The sequence below is a fragment of the Fusarium pseudograminearum genome, chromosome 4, assembly GCF_000303195.2.
Source record: "Fusarium pseudograminearum CS3096 chromosome 4, whole genome shotgun sequence".
Lineage (NCBI taxonomy): Eukaryota > Fungi > Ascomycota > Sordariomycetes > Hypocreales > Nectriaceae > Fusarium > Fusarium pseudograminearum.
In genome coordinates, this window is record NC_031954.1 from 8,028,524 (window position 1) to 8,047,644 (window position 19,121).

General features: G+C 47.9%; 8 protein-coding genes across 8 annotated transcripts, besides 2 other annotated features; 3 read left to right on the top strand and 5 right to left on the bottom strand.

Moving 5' to 3' along the window:
• Positions 1–387: 387 nt before the first annotated feature.
• On the top strand, positions 388–1,341 carry FPSE_03444 (uncharacterized protein; the record flags this gene model as incomplete). The annotated part of the gene is made up of 2 exons (XM_009256563.1): positions 388–757; positions 809–1,341. The coding sequence occupies 2 exons, from the start codon at positions 388–390 to the stop codon at positions 1,339–1,341; spliced, it is 903 nt and encodes a 300-aa protein (XP_009254838.1).
• A 310-nt stretch (positions 1,342–1,651) lies between these two features.
• FPSE_03443 (uncharacterized protein) lies at positions 1,652–3,322 on the bottom strand (the record flags this gene model as incomplete). Its single annotated transcript, XM_009256562.1, has 1 exon — positions 1,652–3,322. One exon carries the CDS (start codon positions 3,320–3,322, stop codon positions 1,652–1,654), a length of 1,671 nt encoding a protein of 556 aa, XP_009254837.1.
• Positions 3,323–6,376: 3,054 nt separating this feature from the next.
• On the bottom strand, positions 6,377–6,944 carry FPSE_03442 (uncharacterized protein; the record flags this gene model as incomplete). The annotated part of the gene is made up of 3 exons (XM_009256561.1): positions 6,377–6,526; positions 6,584–6,789; positions 6,842–6,944. 3 exons carry the CDS (start codon positions 6,942–6,944, stop codon positions 6,377–6,379), a joined length of 459 nt encoding a protein of 152 aa, XP_009254836.1.
• A 926-nt stretch (positions 6,945–7,870) lies between these two features.
• Positions 7,871–10,386, bottom strand: FPSE_03441 (uncharacterized protein; the record flags this gene model as incomplete). Its single annotated transcript, XM_009256560.1, has 2 exons — positions 7,871–8,537; positions 8,594–10,386. The coding sequence occupies 2 exons, from the start codon at positions 10,384–10,386 to the stop codon at positions 7,871–7,873; spliced, it is 2,460 nt and encodes an 819-aa protein (XP_009254835.1).
• A 754-nt stretch (positions 10,387–11,140) lies between these two features.
• On the bottom strand, positions 11,141–14,014 carry FPSE_03440 (uncharacterized protein; the record flags this gene model as incomplete). The annotated part of the gene is made up of 5 exons (XM_009256559.1): positions 11,141–11,887; positions 11,940–12,065; positions 12,119–12,382; positions 13,330–13,733; positions 13,783–14,014. The coding sequence occupies 5 exons, from the start codon at positions 14,012–14,014 to the stop codon at positions 11,141–11,143; spliced, it is 1,773 nt and encodes a 590-aa protein (XP_009254834.1).
• A 401-nt stretch (positions 14,015–14,415) lies between these two features.
• Positions 14,416–15,195, top strand: FPSE_03439 (uncharacterized protein; the record flags this gene model as incomplete). Its single annotated transcript, XM_009256558.1, has 1 exon — positions 14,416–15,195. One exon carries the CDS (start codon positions 14,416–14,418, stop codon positions 15,193–15,195), a length of 780 nt encoding a protein of 259 aa, XP_009254833.1.
• A 696-nt stretch (positions 15,196–15,891) lies between these two features.
• Positions 15,892–16,753, top strand: FPSE_03438 (uncharacterized protein; the record flags this gene model as incomplete). The annotated part of the gene is made up of 3 exons (XM_009256557.1): positions 15,892–16,178; positions 16,227–16,646; positions 16,696–16,753. 3 exons carry the CDS (start codon positions 15,892–15,894, stop codon positions 16,751–16,753), a joined length of 765 nt encoding a protein of 254 aa, XP_009254832.1.
• A 165-nt stretch (positions 16,754–16,918) lies between these two features.
• Positions 16,919–17,638, bottom strand: FPSE_03437 (uncharacterized protein; the record flags this gene model as incomplete). The annotated part of the gene is made up of 1 exon (XM_009256556.1): positions 16,919–17,638. The coding sequence occupies one exon, from the start codon at positions 17,636–17,638 to the stop codon at positions 16,919–16,921; it is 720 nt and encodes a 239-aa protein (XP_009254831.1).
• A 1,285-nt stretch (positions 17,639–18,923) lies between these two features.
• Positions 18,924–19,009: a repeat region.
• Positions 19,010–19,061: 52 nt separating this feature from the next.
• Positions 19,062–19,089: a repeat region.
• Between the last annotated feature and the right edge of the window lie 32 nt (positions 19,090–19,121).

The following is a 19,121-nucleotide window of genomic DNA, read 5'->3' on the forward strand; positions in this document are numbered from 1 at the left end:
CTCTTAAGTCTTGGGGTATAAGCATGAATCACATAAGAGTCTGGTCTAAGTAGCTGCCTACTAGCCTAAGATGACGTAGTAATTTCGTCTCTTATGTTTTCTGTCACCTAAACGCACCTTCCCGACTTCTCATGGGGTCACTCTTCCCTTGGTTACCAATTTAGTTCTTTCCTCGGCTGCTTGCTTCAACACCCCGCAAGCGCCTTCCTCTTCACAACACACTCGTCAATATTATCAAGCACGCCTCGAAAGCGAGTCCCCTTCCACTCTCTCACTCCTACAAGACTCCCCTTACCCACCATCTTCATAAACATCATCTTTCATTCTCACAAAGGGTCACTCATTCATCGAAGTTACTCCCCTAGATACTACCCTACCATCGTCAAGATGCCAATCGGACTTGGAATATACGGCGGTCACCTTCCCAATGGCCGGTGTGAGGCAGACAAAAGTGGAAAGTCGAAGAAGCAAACCGAGCAAGAAAAGCTAGTCAACGCGGTCGTTGAAAAGATGAAGGGCAAACTCGAAGAAGAAGCTAAGAAATTGGCAGCCAAGTCCCCTGCAAGGTCAAACAGCATCAACATGAAGCCCCTTCCTTCAACACCTGCGCATTTGTTTTCTCTCATGGATGAGTTCAGAGCCACGCAGATGCATCCGATAAGGCGAGCTGCCTCCTTTTCGTATGCGGAACAACCACCGTTATATGGACAGCCATACGCCGGATCATCTAGTCGTTTTCGGTATGATGAACAACCTGGTAAGTCAAAAGCCCGTCAATCCAACCAGGATTTCTTCTCACAATGCTTAGAGTACTCCCACGCACCTTACCCCTGGTCGCCAAGCGCATCTCAGTATTCAGCGGCGTCACCACACGTGCCACCACCCCCATACACCCATACATCCGCTTTCAACAACTCATCATACCAACCTAGGATGCCTGGTTCAACCCCATATCAATCCTTCCCAAATAGACCTCCTTCGCCTCGCCACTCTTACTATGCGCCTACGTCTACCGCTCGCTATCCGTCAGATTTGAAGCATGAGGCTTCTTTCTACACCCAGTCATACTCCAGGCGTCATGGGGCGTCGGCCCCTCAGATTGTCATATCCTCAAGGCCCTATTTGCATTCAAGATACCCTTCGGGTCACGAGTACCTCCGAACTGACGTCGGATTCTACCCATACAATCCAGACCCAAACGTCAATGGACTCGCATGGCTGTCAAAAAAGGGGTTCGAGACTCAACAGGATATCACTGTCAATTTTGAAGACTACGACGGGTTCATTCGCAGCCATTGCCCTGACGCTCGACTATTAGTCCCGTATCAAGATCTCCCGTGACTAGGTCTCGTGGGACAGCAGAGGAAACCACTAGGAAAGCCAAAGAAACCACTGGGGAAGCCAAAGAAACCACTAGGGAAGAGGAAAAGCCTCGTTGAAGCAGTTCGCAGGCGCCTACAGGCGAAATGAGCTATATACGGTCTCTTTGTGGTATTGGCACTTGTTGAGTTAGTATGGGCCTCCTTTATTATACCCTAAGAGATAGTTATACAGCATAGTTTGTCAATCATATCCTATTCGAAGGCAGCCACCTAGCTTCAGGCCATGATCTGATTTGTAATTTGTTCCATCTAAGTAGGCCTTTCGCTGTCTATATGTTAGGCATCCCCGACTGCAGCCCAGTCTTCCACAACTTGCGATCCAAGTATTCCAGCTGCTCTGTCCTGTAAGTATCCTCTTCCACGTACGCCACCGAAGAGTTGTCGATATGGAACACCATATTACTACCTTCATCAAGCCCATACTTTGGCCACTCGGAGCTTTGCATTCCATCAAAATTCGGGTCCAGATTACTTGCAAAGCTAATCCACATCCGCGACATCAAGACCGACAACCCATCAAAAGAGCCAGGTCTGGGCTCCGTAGCGTTGAGCTGGGCTAAACGCTCCGTGTTGCGAAAGACAAACGGCAAATCAACCGAATGGCCAGCTCCTTGCACTGGGTTGCGATCTCCTGATACAACATCGAAGCGATAACTATACGCCGTAAGGTTGGTATCAGCCCATTTCCTGTTCCAGGCTCTTCTTGGTGCATGCATCGCTCTATCGCCTCCGAACGCAACCGCGCGCTTCCACTGGGCTCCATACGAAGCCAACTCTCCTGAAGGGCGTCCTTTGAAGGTAGCAGGGAGGCCGACGCGCGGAATGTCAGGGTACAGGGCAGAAATAGCTTCGATGGTATTGTTGCTGGCTCCTTCTCTGCGTAGGTACGCTTCCCACTCTTGTGTCGTGTTGATTCCTCTTTGAGCAAAGAAATCACCATCATCAGTTGCCGCACCGTTAATGATCGGTACATGAACGAACTTCTCCTGTCGAACTAGCTCTGAGCGGTCGTCTTGGATAAAGTCGCCATCCACAATATCGAGATAGACAGGGAATGAGACGTTTCCGATGACCTCTGCGAGCTCCAAAGATGGTACTTCTCGAAGACACTGCAACGAATCGTTCACAGTATCACAGCCTGTCGATTTGAGAAGTGATTTATATCCCTTGTCCCAATTCGGAGCATCGTCGACTTCTTCCTCCCGAAAGTTGGTATGAAATCCAGTCGCACTCTCGAGAATAGCTGCTCTGAACAACCCATCGTCTCGGCCTCCAAACGCAGTTAATTGAGATGCAACACCACGAGCTCCGCCACTCTGTCCCCAGATGGTTACTTTTTCTGAGTCGCCACCGAATGCAGCAATGTTCTCTTGGATCCACTGCAGAGCAAGTCTCTGGTCCCGAAAGCCATTGTTTCCTTGACCTGCCTTTTCCACAGCGGAGCTCCATAGATATCCCCATGCTCCAAGACGATAGTTTATCGAGACACCAATAATTGGCGAACCCATTTTGACTGATTCGTCGACGATCCAGCTGAGGTTGGAATAAGGATCACCGCTGTAACCTCCAACGAGACCACCACCATGGATCCACACAAGAACGGGAAGTTTCGCCTCTTCAGCGCCTGCTGGACGGATGACATTAAGGTGAAGACAATCATCCGAGCCGCCTGACAGTGGACCGGAGGGATACCCGTACTGGTAGCATTTGGACTGGTAGTCTGTTGCATTCCGCACGTCGGACCAAGTTTCGTTCAGAGGTTGAGGGTGTCTGAATCGGAGATTGTCCAGAGGAGGTTGGGCATAGGGCATACCGAGGAACAAGTCCTGGTTATACAATTCGTTGTGAGTACCATAATATGACCCATTGCGAAGTTGGACAACAGGACTGTTTGCAGAAGCAACGCCCACAACCAACGCAAGAAGAACAGTACCCAGCATTATGAATCAATACTATTAAAGACTTGGACACTCTCTTTACAAAGCAAGGGTTTGAGCCAGGGCATATATACTCCTCCTCGAAAGCACTTACACGGTAGTTAGTCTGTAAAACGGCCCTCGGCGCCGATGATGGTCCAGACGGTATTCGGCGCCGCGTCCGAAAGACGTCACTTCCCCACAGTCAATAATCCGGGGTAACGATCTTTGTGGGGATGATCCATGAACAATTCTACAATTGACAGGCCAAGACTTGTTTTTCCATGGATTAGGATGAACTATTCGGTCGTACTTCGGGCAAGGGAGAGACGCTATGTCGGGTCAGGAAAGGGTAGATTGATGGCAAGGTGTTATTGAAGCATCATGTGAGGGAATTGGGTTCACCAGTAGCAAGGTTGACCGGTCTCGGATGAAGTTCACGGCTTGTAAATGGTGCCCAAGCATAACTCGTAACTCCGTCCTATCTATGAATCAAAACATATCCCGCAAGCACCTCGCTGAATACGATGCAAAAGACCACCCGTGAACAACTCATCTCGAAACATTCTCCCTCAGACCTTTAGTCCTCAGCGTAAACTTCGTGCCATCCTCCCCAAAAGGCAGTGAAAGCAAATCATCCAGACTCTTCAGGTGCTCATCGTTATTATGCCCAACAGTCTTGCTATGCCCATTACTCTTAAGAAGTGCATCTCGTAACGCATCCCCATGATGATTCACCTCACTGTCCGTACTATCCCTGCGGCTCTCATTCAGACTACTGTTATCCCCATCCAGTTGCGCCGACATAGTTGACATCCTCCCCTTGAGTCTGCCAGCCCATAAGCCACGAACACCGCCTTTCTTGCGCTCCGGTACTTGGTCGCTACCGGCGCTACAGACATAGAGCAAGTATTTGAGGTTCGGAAGCGAGTGTCGAATGTCTACCACGCGCAGACCCTGAGATGAGCAGAGAGCTTCGATGTTCTTGTTGAGGAGAAACCACGCGTATTCGAAACGCCATTGTCCAGCGGTGGAACCTCCGCGAGGTAAATACAGAGGAAATTCCCTTCGCGACACGGTCTTTTCTGATAATTGGGAAATATCGTCGCGAGCATAGGATCGAGAACCGAACCAGTCTATCGGGTATGGTAACGGATGCGCTAGGTAGAACTGTAAATGCTTCGTGAGTAACGCGACGAATCCCAGCCCAGCCGATAAAACATCCTCGGAGATGTGTTTTGCAGTCGAAGCATCGTATGTCGAGTTTGGGAGTGGTATGTTGCATATCTGAAAGGAAAGCGGCGGCGCATTGGGGATCGGCGTGATGGGGAATATATCTGCCAGGTCAGAGCAAATGCGCCTTCGCTGTCCACGGATTTGCTGCTGCGTTTCTTCGAGAAGCTCTTTAGAAGCAGTCAACTTCTCTCGGTTATTGGCCATGTCTATCTCCGCTTGTGCCTCAAGCTCTCTTCCCTTCACGATAGCTTCACGCCGGGCCCTTATTGACTCTCGTAGGTCATCCCGTTTCTTCTGCGCCAAGTTATTGGATCGTTGTTGCGCGGCGACGTACTTTTCCGCCACGGACACAGCCTCTTGCGCCGTCTCTGACTTGTCGACAGGCGAGTCATCAAGCATATTATTTATCTCTTCCATCAGTCGATGCTGCGTCTCCATGGCGTCTTCTATAGAGCTCTCCAAGTTGGCCAACTTCATAAGCGCGGTATATGACGACGTAGCTACTGCCGGTGCTTGTTTCGGTTCCGATATCTTATTGGGAAAGTCGAACGAGTAAACGCCATCTTCGAGGTGGAAAATCAGTGCGTTTGGAGGAAAGTTTCGGTCCATGAGAGTTCCTATAAAGTTGAGGCGGCGCAGATCGATTGATTCGTCGAGGAGAAAGGTCCACGTCTCGGCTTTCGGTCGTCGTGCCCAGACTCGAATTAGCAAGGAATCGCATCTTGAAATAGCCGGGGCGCAGTTTTCCAAGCTGAAGAATTTAAAGTTGAAGCTCTAGAAACAGTCAGATTCTGCATATATGTCTCAATTGACGCTCTTCTTACCGTCGCTCGTTCGCGCACCTCGCTGATGTAGACAGGCTCAGCATCGCCATCTACATGCAACGAGTAAAAGACGTCTCCAACAGACCCTTCAAACAACGTCTCAAGATTCTTCTGCCTAGCGACAGGATTAACATGCGCCAAGCTCAGACTCGTCCTGCGTTTCTGCTTCGGCCGCAAAGCATCATGTCGCACATTATCCTTCCTCAAGCTCTCAGACGATCGCGAGGGATGCAATTGGCCCGTCTCCCTGAGAACAGGTAACTTATTCGTACTCGTGGCGAGATCAGCGTCGTCAGCTGTTCTGAGGCTCGTGAGCGCAAAGGACAAGTTGCGCAGCCATATTCCGCGGAGGTGACGAAGCTTGCGATTCTGGGCGACAAGACGCGGGCGACGAGGTTCGGCGAGAGAGGACATTGACATTTTGCATGCCGCGATTGCGCAGCTGATTGTTCTGGCGACTATGACATTGGAGGGGGAGAGAGGGTGAAGCTTTTGAGGAGCTTTGGGGGGGATGGAGTTGGTGCGTGGGGAGAGGGTAGTCGTCATCATGGTAACTACGAGAGCTCCGAGCTTAACTGGGATCGCGAATCGCGATAGTTGCATATTTGGTTTAATGGCATAGAGCTCAAGAGTCGGCTTTATTTTTATTATCTTGGCATTCTGTGTTAATATTATACGATTATAGATTAACCTGGAACTAGGAATCAATGTTTTAATATAATTTATATCATATCGTGATCTCGGTATATACTATAAAACAGCAACACCAAGGAGCTAAAGTGAGTGCATCAACACAACCTGCTCTCAATCAACCTACCCCGGATCTAAGTCTAAATTTAAAGTGAGACATTTACAACAACCTTACATCCATCAAAACCCCAAAGGTTATTTTAAAAGCGAGCTGTTGAAAACACAAGAGATGAAATTAGTTTTTCGGTTTGTGTGAATTATACCAGACCTTGAGACTGTTCGTTTCCTACCCTCAAGCCTCTGTCATGTAGCCCTGGTTATCACATTCTCACAACCTCAGACTCTCCAAATCATTCGTCTGCCCCAGCAGATTCACCAACGGCAAAAACAACTTCTCCTCCTCCGCCCCAGCAAGAATCTCCTTCAAGTCATCCCAATTCTTCCAATACCACCCCACACACTTCTTTGGTTCAAGAATCTTAAATCTCCATATCAGCTTTATTAATCCATCTCTCTCCACTGTTTTTAAACATACCTGAGGCTCTGCATTCTCATCCACCATCTCGCAACGCACAAATATCGTAATATAGTGCTTCTTCTCACTCTCAAAGACGTCGTTCGTCACAGCTACCACTTTGGTGGCGCGGACTTGAAGGCCTGTCTCTTCGAGGGTTTCTCTTGCTGCGCATTCGAGGAAAGACTCGCCGTAGTCTAGATGGCCGCCTGGGAGCTGGATGGTACCTGTACCGTATTAGATATGTAAATAGACATGGTAGGTTTGGATGTAGTTTACCTGCTCCGTGACTCCCCATTCGCTTTCCGGTGAGAAACTTGCCGTCGCGGGCGTAGATAAGGGCAGCGACGCCAACACGGGGGTTGGGACCTTCAGTAGCCATTGTGAATGCAGAGTTATGGTATCAATGTGAGAATAAGAGACCGATATTTGGTTTATAGACAATTGATCTTGAGCGCGATGCTATTAGTTTTGTAGTTGTTAGTGGAATGCCCAGCCAGGCGCAGCATCAATTGTTTGCTGATGACTCATCCCATAGGCGCACTTATCTATGTGTAACCCCATCCGACGGTGAGCACTAATGAACTAGAAAAATAAATAATTGGAGAGCAAGAGTCTGTAGAACGCTGTGGACAGTGAGTCGGTCAAGCTTGTGTTGCTCAAGAGTGCAAATCAGAGCCTGTGTATTGACGCCCGGCGCTAAAGAAACCACACTAACACCCAACTCACAAACAAACACGGAATAGTTGCATGAGAATCATAGGATGAAGTCATGAGTAACAATGTGTTGAAAAATGTATTGTATAATAAAGAATTGAGTAGTTTTGAACGCCTCCGTGTATACGCTTGGAAAAGACGTAATAAATGTTGCTAACAATAAAATCTTCATCAGTTCGTATCCATATCCATGTCCAAGATTCTAGATGTAATGCAGATTCGCATCCTAACCTATATACTACAGGAATCTCAATCTTCCTGCCCAACGTTTCTCAAATGAAGCATAAACCTATTCAGTTTTCTTTAAATCTTTGACCAAAGAAAACTGAGAAATCTCAGGCTTCAGTCTGGAGACCCAAAACAGAACGATCGAGAGTACATAGGTATTTGTCCCTGGTAAGTTGACTCCCCACAGGAAGTAAATAAGTTATAGCAGAACTATCTGCTCGTAACTTCATATGCCTCGGCTGCATGAGGCTTGAAAATAAATCACCGAGCCGGCGAACCGAGGCATCCGACACGCCTCGAAGGACCTGCCTACGCCGCTGAAGCAGGCCCTGCAAAAAAGGTCTCGCCGAGCTCGCCCGACAGTCACGGGAAAGGCTGTGACGGCGCAAACAGACCGTATAGTGCGTCCTGAGAAATATCCTTCTCTTGATCGTTCAAAAAGTCAAGAAGACCTGGCGAGTGACCAAACGTGGGATCAAAGTGGTCCATGTTCGGGATATAATCTGATGCAGAGGCGGACATGTAAGCGCCCGTTGGTGTGGATGTGTTGGGCGCTATTGTGTTTGATGAAGGTGCCATGGCGAGCGGGAAGAAGAAACTCTCATCGAGGCCAGCTGGATGAGGCTGCTCGGTACCAGTAGAGCCACTTTCCTTGATACTAGTCTGGAACTCGCGAACCATGTCCTGCAGAACACTAAGGGGCTTCTTGAGACCAAAGTTGCAGCCGACTTGCAATTCGCTGAGACATGTCCAGAAGAAAGAGATGGGTTCTGTGAATTGACCTCGCTCGTGACGCTCCTGGCGAAGAATGACAATAACAGCTGAGTAGACTGCGTATGAGAGCAAGAATGGCGCACGGCGAAGAGTAAAAGACTCGCGATATCGTCGGACGACCTTTTGGATCATTAATGCGCTTTGGATGCAGGCTTCTTCGCCGCGTCGCTTCATTGTTTCGTCAGTGTGGCGTCTGAGATGACCCTCCTCGAGGAAAGCACGGTGTAGCAGAATGGTGAGAGCGTGGAATGTCGTACTGCACATCCTTGTCAGTATTTTCGTTGTGGCATGGGATCACTTGGGTAGACTCACTGTGGGGTGATTTGATGGGGAGGAGGGGTGATGGTGGTGTTGTCGTCAGGATCAAAGCGCAGATGACTGGGGAGACTGGTCTGCCACTTCTCAAACTCCCTCTCGATGGATTCCTTCTTGTTCAAAAGATACTCAGTTGTGTACTTGACGCACTGAATTCCATAGAGATCGTTGATTCTCGTAGAAATCTGCAATAGCCGCACTAGACTGCTGAAAGTCGATACCGCATGAGCTGGCTGGCGACCATACGGCGGAGGAGCTGATCCCGGTGATTTGGGATCGATATAAGGTTCCCACTCTTCCAGTTCTTCAAAGGTGTCGAGCAATTGCAGAGGCACTCTGGCCTGGGCTGAGGCGAACATGCAAGGTCGTCCAAGATACAAGGCCTGAGTAGCATCCGTTGTGAAAGCAGCCCAGTAAAGGCGTTTGCGCATCTCCTGCTCCAAGTCTGTCCGTAGCACACGTTGCTCATTGACACCGCCGGTGCTCTCATAATCGGGGCCGAGCATCAAATGACACCCTAGATCGATAATCATACGATGCGCTGTTCCCGACAAACTCCATCCTGCACTTGGTTTGCCTTGTGATACCAAGGATACACTTGTGAGTAACAGGGCAAGGGCAGAAGGAATGCTAGGCTTGTCAAGCTCATCTATCAGAAGCTCGCGGAATCGATCGTAGAAGCGTCTGCCAACACTTTGAGGGTCGTCAGGGTCAGCGCGGAGACATGCACGGTCGCTGTAGAGAGAGGTCGAATAGAAAATGGCATTGAGAAGGAGTTTATTGGCGAAAGGACCACCACCACTAGCAAGACTGTCCATGATAGCAGGTCGGTATGAGATGAGATAAGCATAATGTTGTCGGTTGAAGTGCAAGTCGAGAAGATGCTTCGCTAGTTCGGGGTCTACTCCGTCCAGATCCATCAAGTCTCGCGGGTTTCGGAACATGCGCGCTTCTCGCTGCCGTTGAAGCGCAGCATTGCTTATGAGTCGAGCTTTGGAAGCTGATATAGCATCGTCGCCTTTTCGGGTCATCTTGTTGATGTTTTCTCGATGTTGCGCTCGGGATGTAGGGTTCATGATACTGGCGAGACCGTGGACTGCAGACACATAGCCGTTCTCGTGGAACACACCGGCGACTCGGGCTTCGCTTGGCGACAGTCCCGTGCCGTCTCCGTTGCCGTCGTTACTTATAGGTCGAGGAACAGATTTCACGGGCGCAAGTTCGGCAGAATCGAGTTGTGTTGCGCTCGCTCGTGAGAGGATCGTGTTAAAGCTATCAAGTCTCGGTTTCGTTTCTCCGTCCGTCGGACCAACGCTACTTCTCGGCGGCGAAGACAAGAAACTAGCGCTCATATCTTGCGCAACTGTAGAAGCCGTAGGTGTCGGAAGAGGACTAGCAATAGCAGCGGTCGAAGCAAGGCGACTCAAGCCATGCGTGGTGTAATCCTGCGAGGCGCGAGACGGGTGGTCGGCATCCATAAGCTCAGCCGTCCAAGCGGACTGCATCTCGGACGAAAGGATTCCGGCGGCTTTCATGTGGTCGAGCATGGCGGCGACGGTGGCCTCGAGGCTCTGGACGCGAGCGCGGGAAGGTCTGGGTTCTCGGCGGGCATCGTGAGGGTATACGCAGGGTAGACTGTTGGTGCTGCATTCAACACACTGCGGGCGCGTGCCGTCGCAACGGACTTTCTTTTGTCGACATGGCGTGCAAGTCTTGCAGAGAGCGCCACCAGCTGAACCTTTGGACTCGCGTCCACTTTGACGTTTGACAATTTTGTTTGGATTCGTCATTTTAAAATCTCGGGGACATGATATGGAAAGAGAAGAGGAATGGGGTTGAAAAAAGGAATTATTATGCCGTCGCTGTTCGATTTGTCGGCTCAGGTGAGCGGCTTCGGTGTTCCGGGTAGTGAGATGCCCTGCAAGGTGTACCTACGGTATGCGAATGGAGAAGCTCCCACTGGACCTGAGTGCTTCCCGTTCCCGCGGGGAGGATCGGGCGATAATGGCCCACTGGGGAATTAGCGCCCGACCACTAGAAGCCGGTCCCTGGATCCGCTAGCCACAGTCTTCCCCAGATCCAGCCCGGGTCCACCCGATACACTCCTCGGATGCGGTTATTATCGCGTTTGTGAGTGGTTGAGGAGTGCATGGGTATTTTGCTACGGAGGTCAGGCTCGGAGATGCAAGGTTTAAGACGTTGGCATTTTTTAAAGCGAAATAAAGACGCTGATATGTTGTTGTGAGGTTGTTTGAAGGGCAAGAATAGCCAGTGTTGATAGGTACATGTATATAACGGGCATATCTCGGAGCCGTTCGGTGTTGAAATAGACATAAAGTTCAGATAAATCTCGGCGATCGCTAAAAGTCCCCGCGTTGCTACCGTCAGAAAGTCTGTTGTGCATGATAATGGACGGATTTGTGGGTGGGGATTCACATGTCGAGCTGCCACATGTGAGCTCGCTATACGTCCTAATAGACGTTGAAAGTTCTGATACCCACTACTAATCCAAGACACAATACCTCCATCTTCGTATTCATTCGGCTATAGTATTGTACACTCACTAACTGCCTGGTAATCTTGTTCAACCTCTGTCGTAGTCTGTGTTCCTGCTTCGACACCCACATCCAATCCCGTCTTAATCTCCTCCACCGTCTCTCGCATCTCCATTGCATAAAGTCGTTCCCTGACCGATAAAGCCTGTCCCAAATAGTCCGCCCCAATACAATCGCTCTCGTAATCCAATAGTATACTCATCATCTCGTCATTCCTGTATCCATCTGTTGCCGCTGCATATACCATTGTAAGAAATTCAGGTACAAACATGGCCCCATATGGGCGAGCACTCTCACACTGCTGTACCAGAGCGATAGATTCATCCACACAATCGTGAACATCCCTAACAAGATCAAGATTCTTGTCCCATATTTGCAGAGTGTGGTTGATCACTGCTGTCATGGCGAGAAGTATTGCGTATGCAAATCTGTATGAACTGCATACTCTTTTTGACATGGCTTGTGCATTGGGCGCTGCTGCTGCTGCCGTCGCCAGTGAGATAAGCCGTCTAACCTTGGGCATTTCAAACTGTACAACGCTGTAGATACATTGTAGTTGGTGAATATGCTTCTTTGGTGAGCGCATAAAAATGGAAACCTCGGCTAGTGTCCCAGATTCTAGACTGATGAAGCTTCCTTGGTGATACTTGACAGGTCGAGGAGTGCCTATTGTTTCACATGCTTCCCAGAACCATGGCCCTAGCTCGAACTGAGGATTCAGAAAGCTTGCCATGACCTGAAATTATAGTCAGTTTGGATTCGATATACTGGAGTGGTGTAGTTCTTACCGCTAATTGTGTCAGTCCAACCATGTATGGCTCCAGATCGTCCAATTGCTTTTTCAAAACAGCTTCCCGAAAAAGAACTGATATTATCTCACGATGTTGTTCGACTGATTTACGATCGATCCAGTACTAGTGATAGGTCAGCTAAACTTTATCGTTGACAGTAGAAAGAAAGGACTTACATGACACACAAACATGACGGAAACGACCTGCATTTTCATCATGATGGGCTCCTTTGGATCAGTAATCGCTTTTCTCGTAGCAGCCAAAGCATCTCCATAATGCGTCAACCCTTCAACCCTCAAACTCGGACACTGATGAGATCTATAAAGCGTAACCATAGCGGCTACACATGAATCAAGTGCGGCATTGTAACCGATCTGGGCCACGAGTTCTGGGATGAGTTTTCCGCCGAATGCACGAATATCGAAGCGGCAGTCTTCAGTCTGAAGGATGTGAACTAGTGAGGATGATATCCTGGTTTGTGCGTTGCTTGGGCTTCGTCTTGGAGATGATATGACGGTTTGGTCGTTGTTTTCGCTTTGGAAAGAGGAATGAAATTTCCATCTTTTGACACCGTTTCCAACACATGATATTCCAACTCGTCTACATCTCCCACAAGTTGGTTTAGCTTGGTCGCACTTTTAATGTCAGTTAGTTCATAATGAGGCCATTTATAAGCAGGGGAAATTGCTCACTCTCTTCTTTTGTCTGCGACAGCCGTCGCATCCGAGACTAGACGGTGTTCCTGGCATAGTGAATTGTATGAGATGACATTGCTATCAAACCTCGATTCGTTATGATAACAGCCGTTATATGTCGTCGATGTTTTGAGACAAAGGGTCCACTTGCCGACGATCCTCGGTGATGAGCGAAGTGACCTGACGTCGAATTTGACTGCGCCTTAACTTGGGCGGACAAGGCGGAGCAACACAAGCGACAGGGGATCGACAGGCTTACTCAGGGCAGGTTCCACAGTTCGGAATGTTTGTTTCAACATGTAGGGCTGCTAATTAAATAAATGTCCGATGGATGATGGATGCATGTCTAACGGAATATGCACATCTCGCTCTTCTGTGTGTCTGTTGAGTGATTTCTATGCTGTCAACCTCGTCCGATCTGACTAAGGCCATTTGCCCCTTACAAGCACACGGCGGTACCCGTAGACCTGAGCATCGGCTGAGATGAGACACAAATGCGAGATGATTAATTATGATTACATGCTAATCCAGTTATCTCTTTATGATTCCATCCATCACTGCCATTACCCCGATACCCCAACAAACACTACCAAAACCGCCGCATACGTCGCGGTTGCAACCATTGTATCAGTATTACTCGCTTTGAAGAAAACAGACAAGGCCCCTGCAAATGCCAAAACTGATATACTCACCGTCACCAAACTCTTCACAACTGTAACCTCTGGCAGCCGCATAACCATCATCGGCACAACCAACATTGCACCACCCAGAAATGCCACCAAAAACCTCGCTAGTCTATCCACCAGCGGAGATACCTGTTCAGGAGGCTCGTTGTTGAAATATTCTTCTGTGCGGTTACGGATGTCGTAATTTGTGTAGGTCATTGAGCGAGGGAGACGTCGTTTTAGAACCTCGCGGAGATTATCCGTGGGTAGAAGGGAAGGGTCGTCGAAACGACGATAGCCGGTGCCTTCGTCGATGAATTGGTAGGACTCATCGCCGAAAACGCGCTCCAGATCGAGGCGACCACGACGGGCTTGAGAGCCGGTGATCGGGGTCAGACGGGTCAAATATTCATAGTCGCGGATCGCATTTGCTGTATGGTGAGTTAGTGGGAAATATTTCGTGAGGATATGCGTCGTTACTATAGTTGTGCAAGGTTTTAGCGAGGGATTCGGTCTGTTGGGTCTCTGCGGTTTTTGTTGTCATGATATCGTGCTTTAGCTTGGCCAAGTCATTTTGCATGTTGTAGATATTCATGAGTTGAAGACCTCGAAAAATGAGAAACCGGGGCTCTTGCCGCCCCTCGTCGAATGTGTATCTGAACAGGTGCTCGCCATAGGATTCATCGTCCTTGTCGCTTTGATCCTCGGCCATCCTGATCAGTTATCTGCTGCTAAGCAATTGACGCGTTTCTGTCAGACGACGAGGCTATTATGGTTGTTGGAATTACCAGGGTGTTGAGATAGTTGGTGACTAGAGGCACAAGGGACGAAATTAGTAGATCAGCTTACTGCGTTTAGACCATACTCTTGGGCCATTTATTTTTGCGCCCTAAAGCTGAGCAACCTTTATGTTGCTAACCCCTCCGCATATGTCTTAGGCAGGGAGATAATGAATAAGCCAACGATTGTTTTGGGTATAAGTTGTCTGTTCCGTTACCCCTCCTTGGCTTATTACTAACTTATTAAGGTACTAACCCATTACTTCTTTGCTGATAAGTAGGAACAACTTCACTTCATTCAAGTGACTACCTCCTCGCGGCATCCCACATAACGATGAGCATACTCCTCTCCTGCTTGACATGCGGGCGGCGCAACCGCCAGAATGTCAGTCCCGATCCTTACGCTGTCCCTCAAGGCACCGAAATGGAAGTTCCCGACATAGATGACACGGCCATCGTCCCTGCCAAAGGGTTCCTCGGTGTTCCCGTTAATGGTCTACCGACATACCAACCCAAGAACGAGCAACCTCAATTCTTCTCCCCCGCAAACTGGGTCGTGTTGACCATCTCGGATGTTTTGTTGACCATGCGTAACGAATGCCATCTTGCACGCTGCGTTCTTTTTGAAACCGCCCGACTTCAGAAATCTTTACTTTCCGTGGGTTTACTGAAGCTTTCCGACGATGCCCGCGTCGTCGACATGCAGTTGATCGAACTGGACAAAACCTTGGTACATGGAGATGAACTCATCCACGGTTCCTGGGGTGACGAAGATATAGAGAAACAAAATGTCATTCTCAAAGGAGACACGTTTCAGAAAGCTCTTCGTATGAAAGTTCCTTTCCTTTCATTCCATTTTGCCTTGGCTGTCACGAACGATACTAATAATAACGTGGCAAAAATAGGTGCAGCCAAGAGGTCACTTCGGGAGTCAGACAAGACCTTCAATGACCAAATCCTGGGCGAGCTAAAGAATGGCATGCAGAGCAAAAATAGCATTGACTACAGGCAGATTGATGAGAGAGTGAGAAACTTGAATAACGAGATTCAGCAGATTTATTACAGGGTTACGACTACGTTTTCTGAAGAGGAGAGAAAGGCATTAGGGCGATAATATGAGCTATTGGGGATGGGGGTCAGACGTGTTAAGTATTCAACCTCAACACCATGTCGCGTATCAGGCTCTCGATATCTGGTTCGTAGTGACCCACTTACCTTTGGTAACCCCTATTGTCGTTTTTTTCAGCTGCGGCTTAACCTGTTCAAAGATCAATGGTCGCACGACAGGTTCCGTTTAAAGGATCCGAAACAAAAGGCGTTGTTCTATTTTGGTTCCAATCAGTCATATTGTGCCACGCAATACTAGTTAGGATCAGACCTGACCCTAATGATAAATATAGCATCGGGCTGCCTTTTCAGTTTCTTCTTTTTTTTCAGCTGGTGATCCCTTGAATCATGTTCTGACCAGGACAGTACGCACGCGTTATTAAAGACGTTACCCCAAAAGCGCAAACACCCGCCAGCCTGCTTTCATTTTCCAACCTTGCAGGGATGCTCTGGTGGCATGGCGTCCAGAAATGCACCTTGATTTGTTGGTTACGAACGGTCAGCTTACAGATCAGACCCTGCAATACCCCTTTGAAACCAGGCTCGTTGCTATCAGCGGATCCAGAGTTGCAATGATCGTCGTTATAAAGAAGAGCTGCGCTCCCAATGGCTTCCTTGCCGTTAGTACCTATTCACTATCCTTCTTCATTCCTTCATTTGATCTTGCGCCGACTTTGCACTATTAGTCGTGGATCGGATTACGATGAATCAACATCAACAACTTCCAGGCAGTGATGGTCTCCAGGTCGACATGAACGAGCAGGCTGCCAAAGCTCCCGAGGTAGTACATGACAAAAATAGTCACTATTACACCCAAATCGGATATGAAGCTCCAACTCCTGCTGGGTATGAGGCTTTAGGTCCCAAGGAACAAAGACCTCCCTTTGGTCTGGGACTATGGGGATTTGCCGGACTTATCGCTCTTTTAACATCCATTATTGTCGGCGCTGCTGTAGGTGGAGGACTGGGTGCTGCTTTGGCGAATAAATCGTATGTCGTGAACCAGAGTATAGATGGCGTTTACTCACAGTGATACAGTAGCGACAGTTCAGCAGAACCCACCTCATGCCCAACCTTGGATAACAGTACATCCGATACGGCCCCCTACGTTCCTAAGGCGGCCTCCGACGTTACAAATCTGCAGTTGAATTGTCCCAAAACGTTGAGCGATGAGCAATCTCAAAGTTTCGATATGAATTACCATTTCAGGTGGTGGTGTGGCGTGAATGCGCCGCTGAGTGAGAAGGCAAAGGAGGGTGGTACTATATTTGATTACGTTGCCTTCTTCTCTTACTCTATCGAGGACTGCATGGGAGCATGTGTCAATATGAACACAATGGACGACAAGACACACACCGGACTAAGATGCAGAAGTGTTGTCTTTACAACAAACATGTCGGCAGTGATTACGACAAAACAATACGGCAACTGTTGGCTAAAAAATGGGACAAAAGCGAAGTATGTCATTCTGTGAAATTGTCACATTACTATACTAACTCATCGATAGGGGTAGTAATTGGGAGTTCAAGAAAAGATCCATTGCATACGCGGAGCTGATCGACTAGATACAGGATGAAGTTTCCTACCGGCGAAGGAGTAACCGAAGGCTTTTGGGGCGATGATTGCACTCATTGTGTTATAATTAGCTGCCCGCAACTATTAATAATCTACCCACTCTAACATGTTCTTTTCCACGCATTAATACTCCTATTCAGTCTCCGTCTCCCTGATTAACCACTACTCGCATGCTGCCACACAGCTATACCACTCATGAGAGCCATAAGAGTCCAGTGATACCCCATATAGTTAGTAGTAGGCCTGCCTAGAAATTGAAAGCCCCCTGACCGCTGCATAGACGACCCATTGTTTTCATATACCATGGCAACAACCTCCGAGCTTCTTGGGCGATGTGAACTGGATTTGCTACTGCGTCCTAGAGAAACAAGTTCCCATACTGTAGTGTACAGACCACTCTGCGCTTGAGACGAGACTCGCCATTCGAAGCTTTCAGTCCTGCAACTCCCTTCGTGTTCGACCCTCATAGAGAAACTGTACCGAGGGTTTGATCTCGATCGATGAAAGGACATGGTGACTTGGTTGGATGCAATACTGCAACTGGGAACTCCCGGGAGTTGAAAGATGAAGCGTTCGCCAGATTTGTTGCAAGATGCAATCGCATCTCCAGCGAACTCAGAACCAGGGTATAGGTAAACAGGTCCTTGTAATCCTCGTGGCATGAGTGCTGCGTAAAGAACACTCGAGCCTGGCTCTGAGATGAAGAGAGCCATAGTGGACGAGGAGTTTGTCCATGTAAGTTGCATGGCTTGGGGGAAGCCAATGCTAAGGACTTGGTCTGAAATCTCAGAAGGGGTCCCAGGAGTTGAGGGACTGCTTGAAGATTCAAGATTGAAGTTGTCTTCAAGAGATGGAACGAAAGGAGGGAATATCATGTTTGTAGTGTAAGTGATGCTGTGAACGAGCTGGATGGGTATTCAGCGGTGGGCCTGGATTTATTAGAGATTTTTACTGACTGACTGATAGTGAACTGGTATCCGACTTGATTATTTCCCATGCTTGAATTTAGTATTAATAGTTTATATAATGTTTACTTTGTCGTACAATATCTTGTCTGTAGGTTTGATATCTCGACCTGGAGCGCTGGGTTCCTCCCTTTACGGTTAGACTGATATCTACAGTGGACCCTGGCCTGTGCCCAGCTGAAGTGTTCAAGCCTGTCTGACATACAACGGCTGTGGATGTTGGATCGGATCGTCGCAGCCCCCAGTAGGCGTCTTTTCCTTTGAGAGACGACATACTCAACATGATTGGATACTAACTAAGAAGTCGGTATTATTTAACCCAAAACGATGCAAACCATGCGTTGCCCCTGCTTTTCATCTGACACTCAGCCTTGCCAAGACCAATTGGGGGTTCTTAGAGGTTGAACCAATCGTCAAACTAAAAATCGTAAACACCCCCAAAAGCTTGATCTTCCGGCCCCTGTTCTGGGATGTTAATGGCTGGAGGGTATTAATTCATTTACTAGGGTTATTGTCTCGACCGAGTCTATTGTGGAACTTGGATTCGTTCTATATTAATGTCAGTAATGGACCCTGAAAAAGGTTGGATGTGCCGCTTGATTACCCATACTCAGGAGACCGAATTGTTGAGATGGGGAATATGGTTAGTATGCCTTGGACGTTGGTAAATGGACATCATATCCCATTCGTTGGATCACTCTCTTTATTGGTGCACATGATTATGCTGAGCCTCAATTTTGGAACCACGGGTCTATTCTCGCCACTGAGGCTCGTCTAGGCAACCGAATAAATGGTCTCCCTCCCAGAGTACCTCTGGCAACTCCACTGGCGGGAAAGAGTCCAATTGAATAAACCATCCACTGTACGAACCTTCTAAGTTTAGGATAGAGAACAATTAGTTATGTAATCCCATTGAAGCTGGGCTCAATCCATAGCAAACACCGCTTAAACGTCCCAAGATGGAGAGTCTGTATGTAAATCAAGAGGCAATAACAACTTCATTGGTCGGACTAAAGAAACGCTACGGCAACCTTAACGGCACTCCTACGGAAGGCCACAGGGGGCAGTGTCCCAAAAGTGCAGATATAATATCTTTTTAATAGAAATACCCCTTATATATAGACCTATTAGAGAAGTAATTATTATTTAATAGATAAGATAATAAGAGTAATAATATAAGTAGGTTATATAGCAGTTATATATATATATAATTATATTATCTTTTTTATAATAATTTCTTTTCTTTTTACTTTTTTTTCTATATAATATATAATTAAATAAGAATACCTTTCCTTTAAACCCTAATAATACCCTTAATATACTATTTAATAGCTTAATATCTTAATATTTAATTTTATATAGCTTTAAGCTTTAATATATATTACTTTTTACC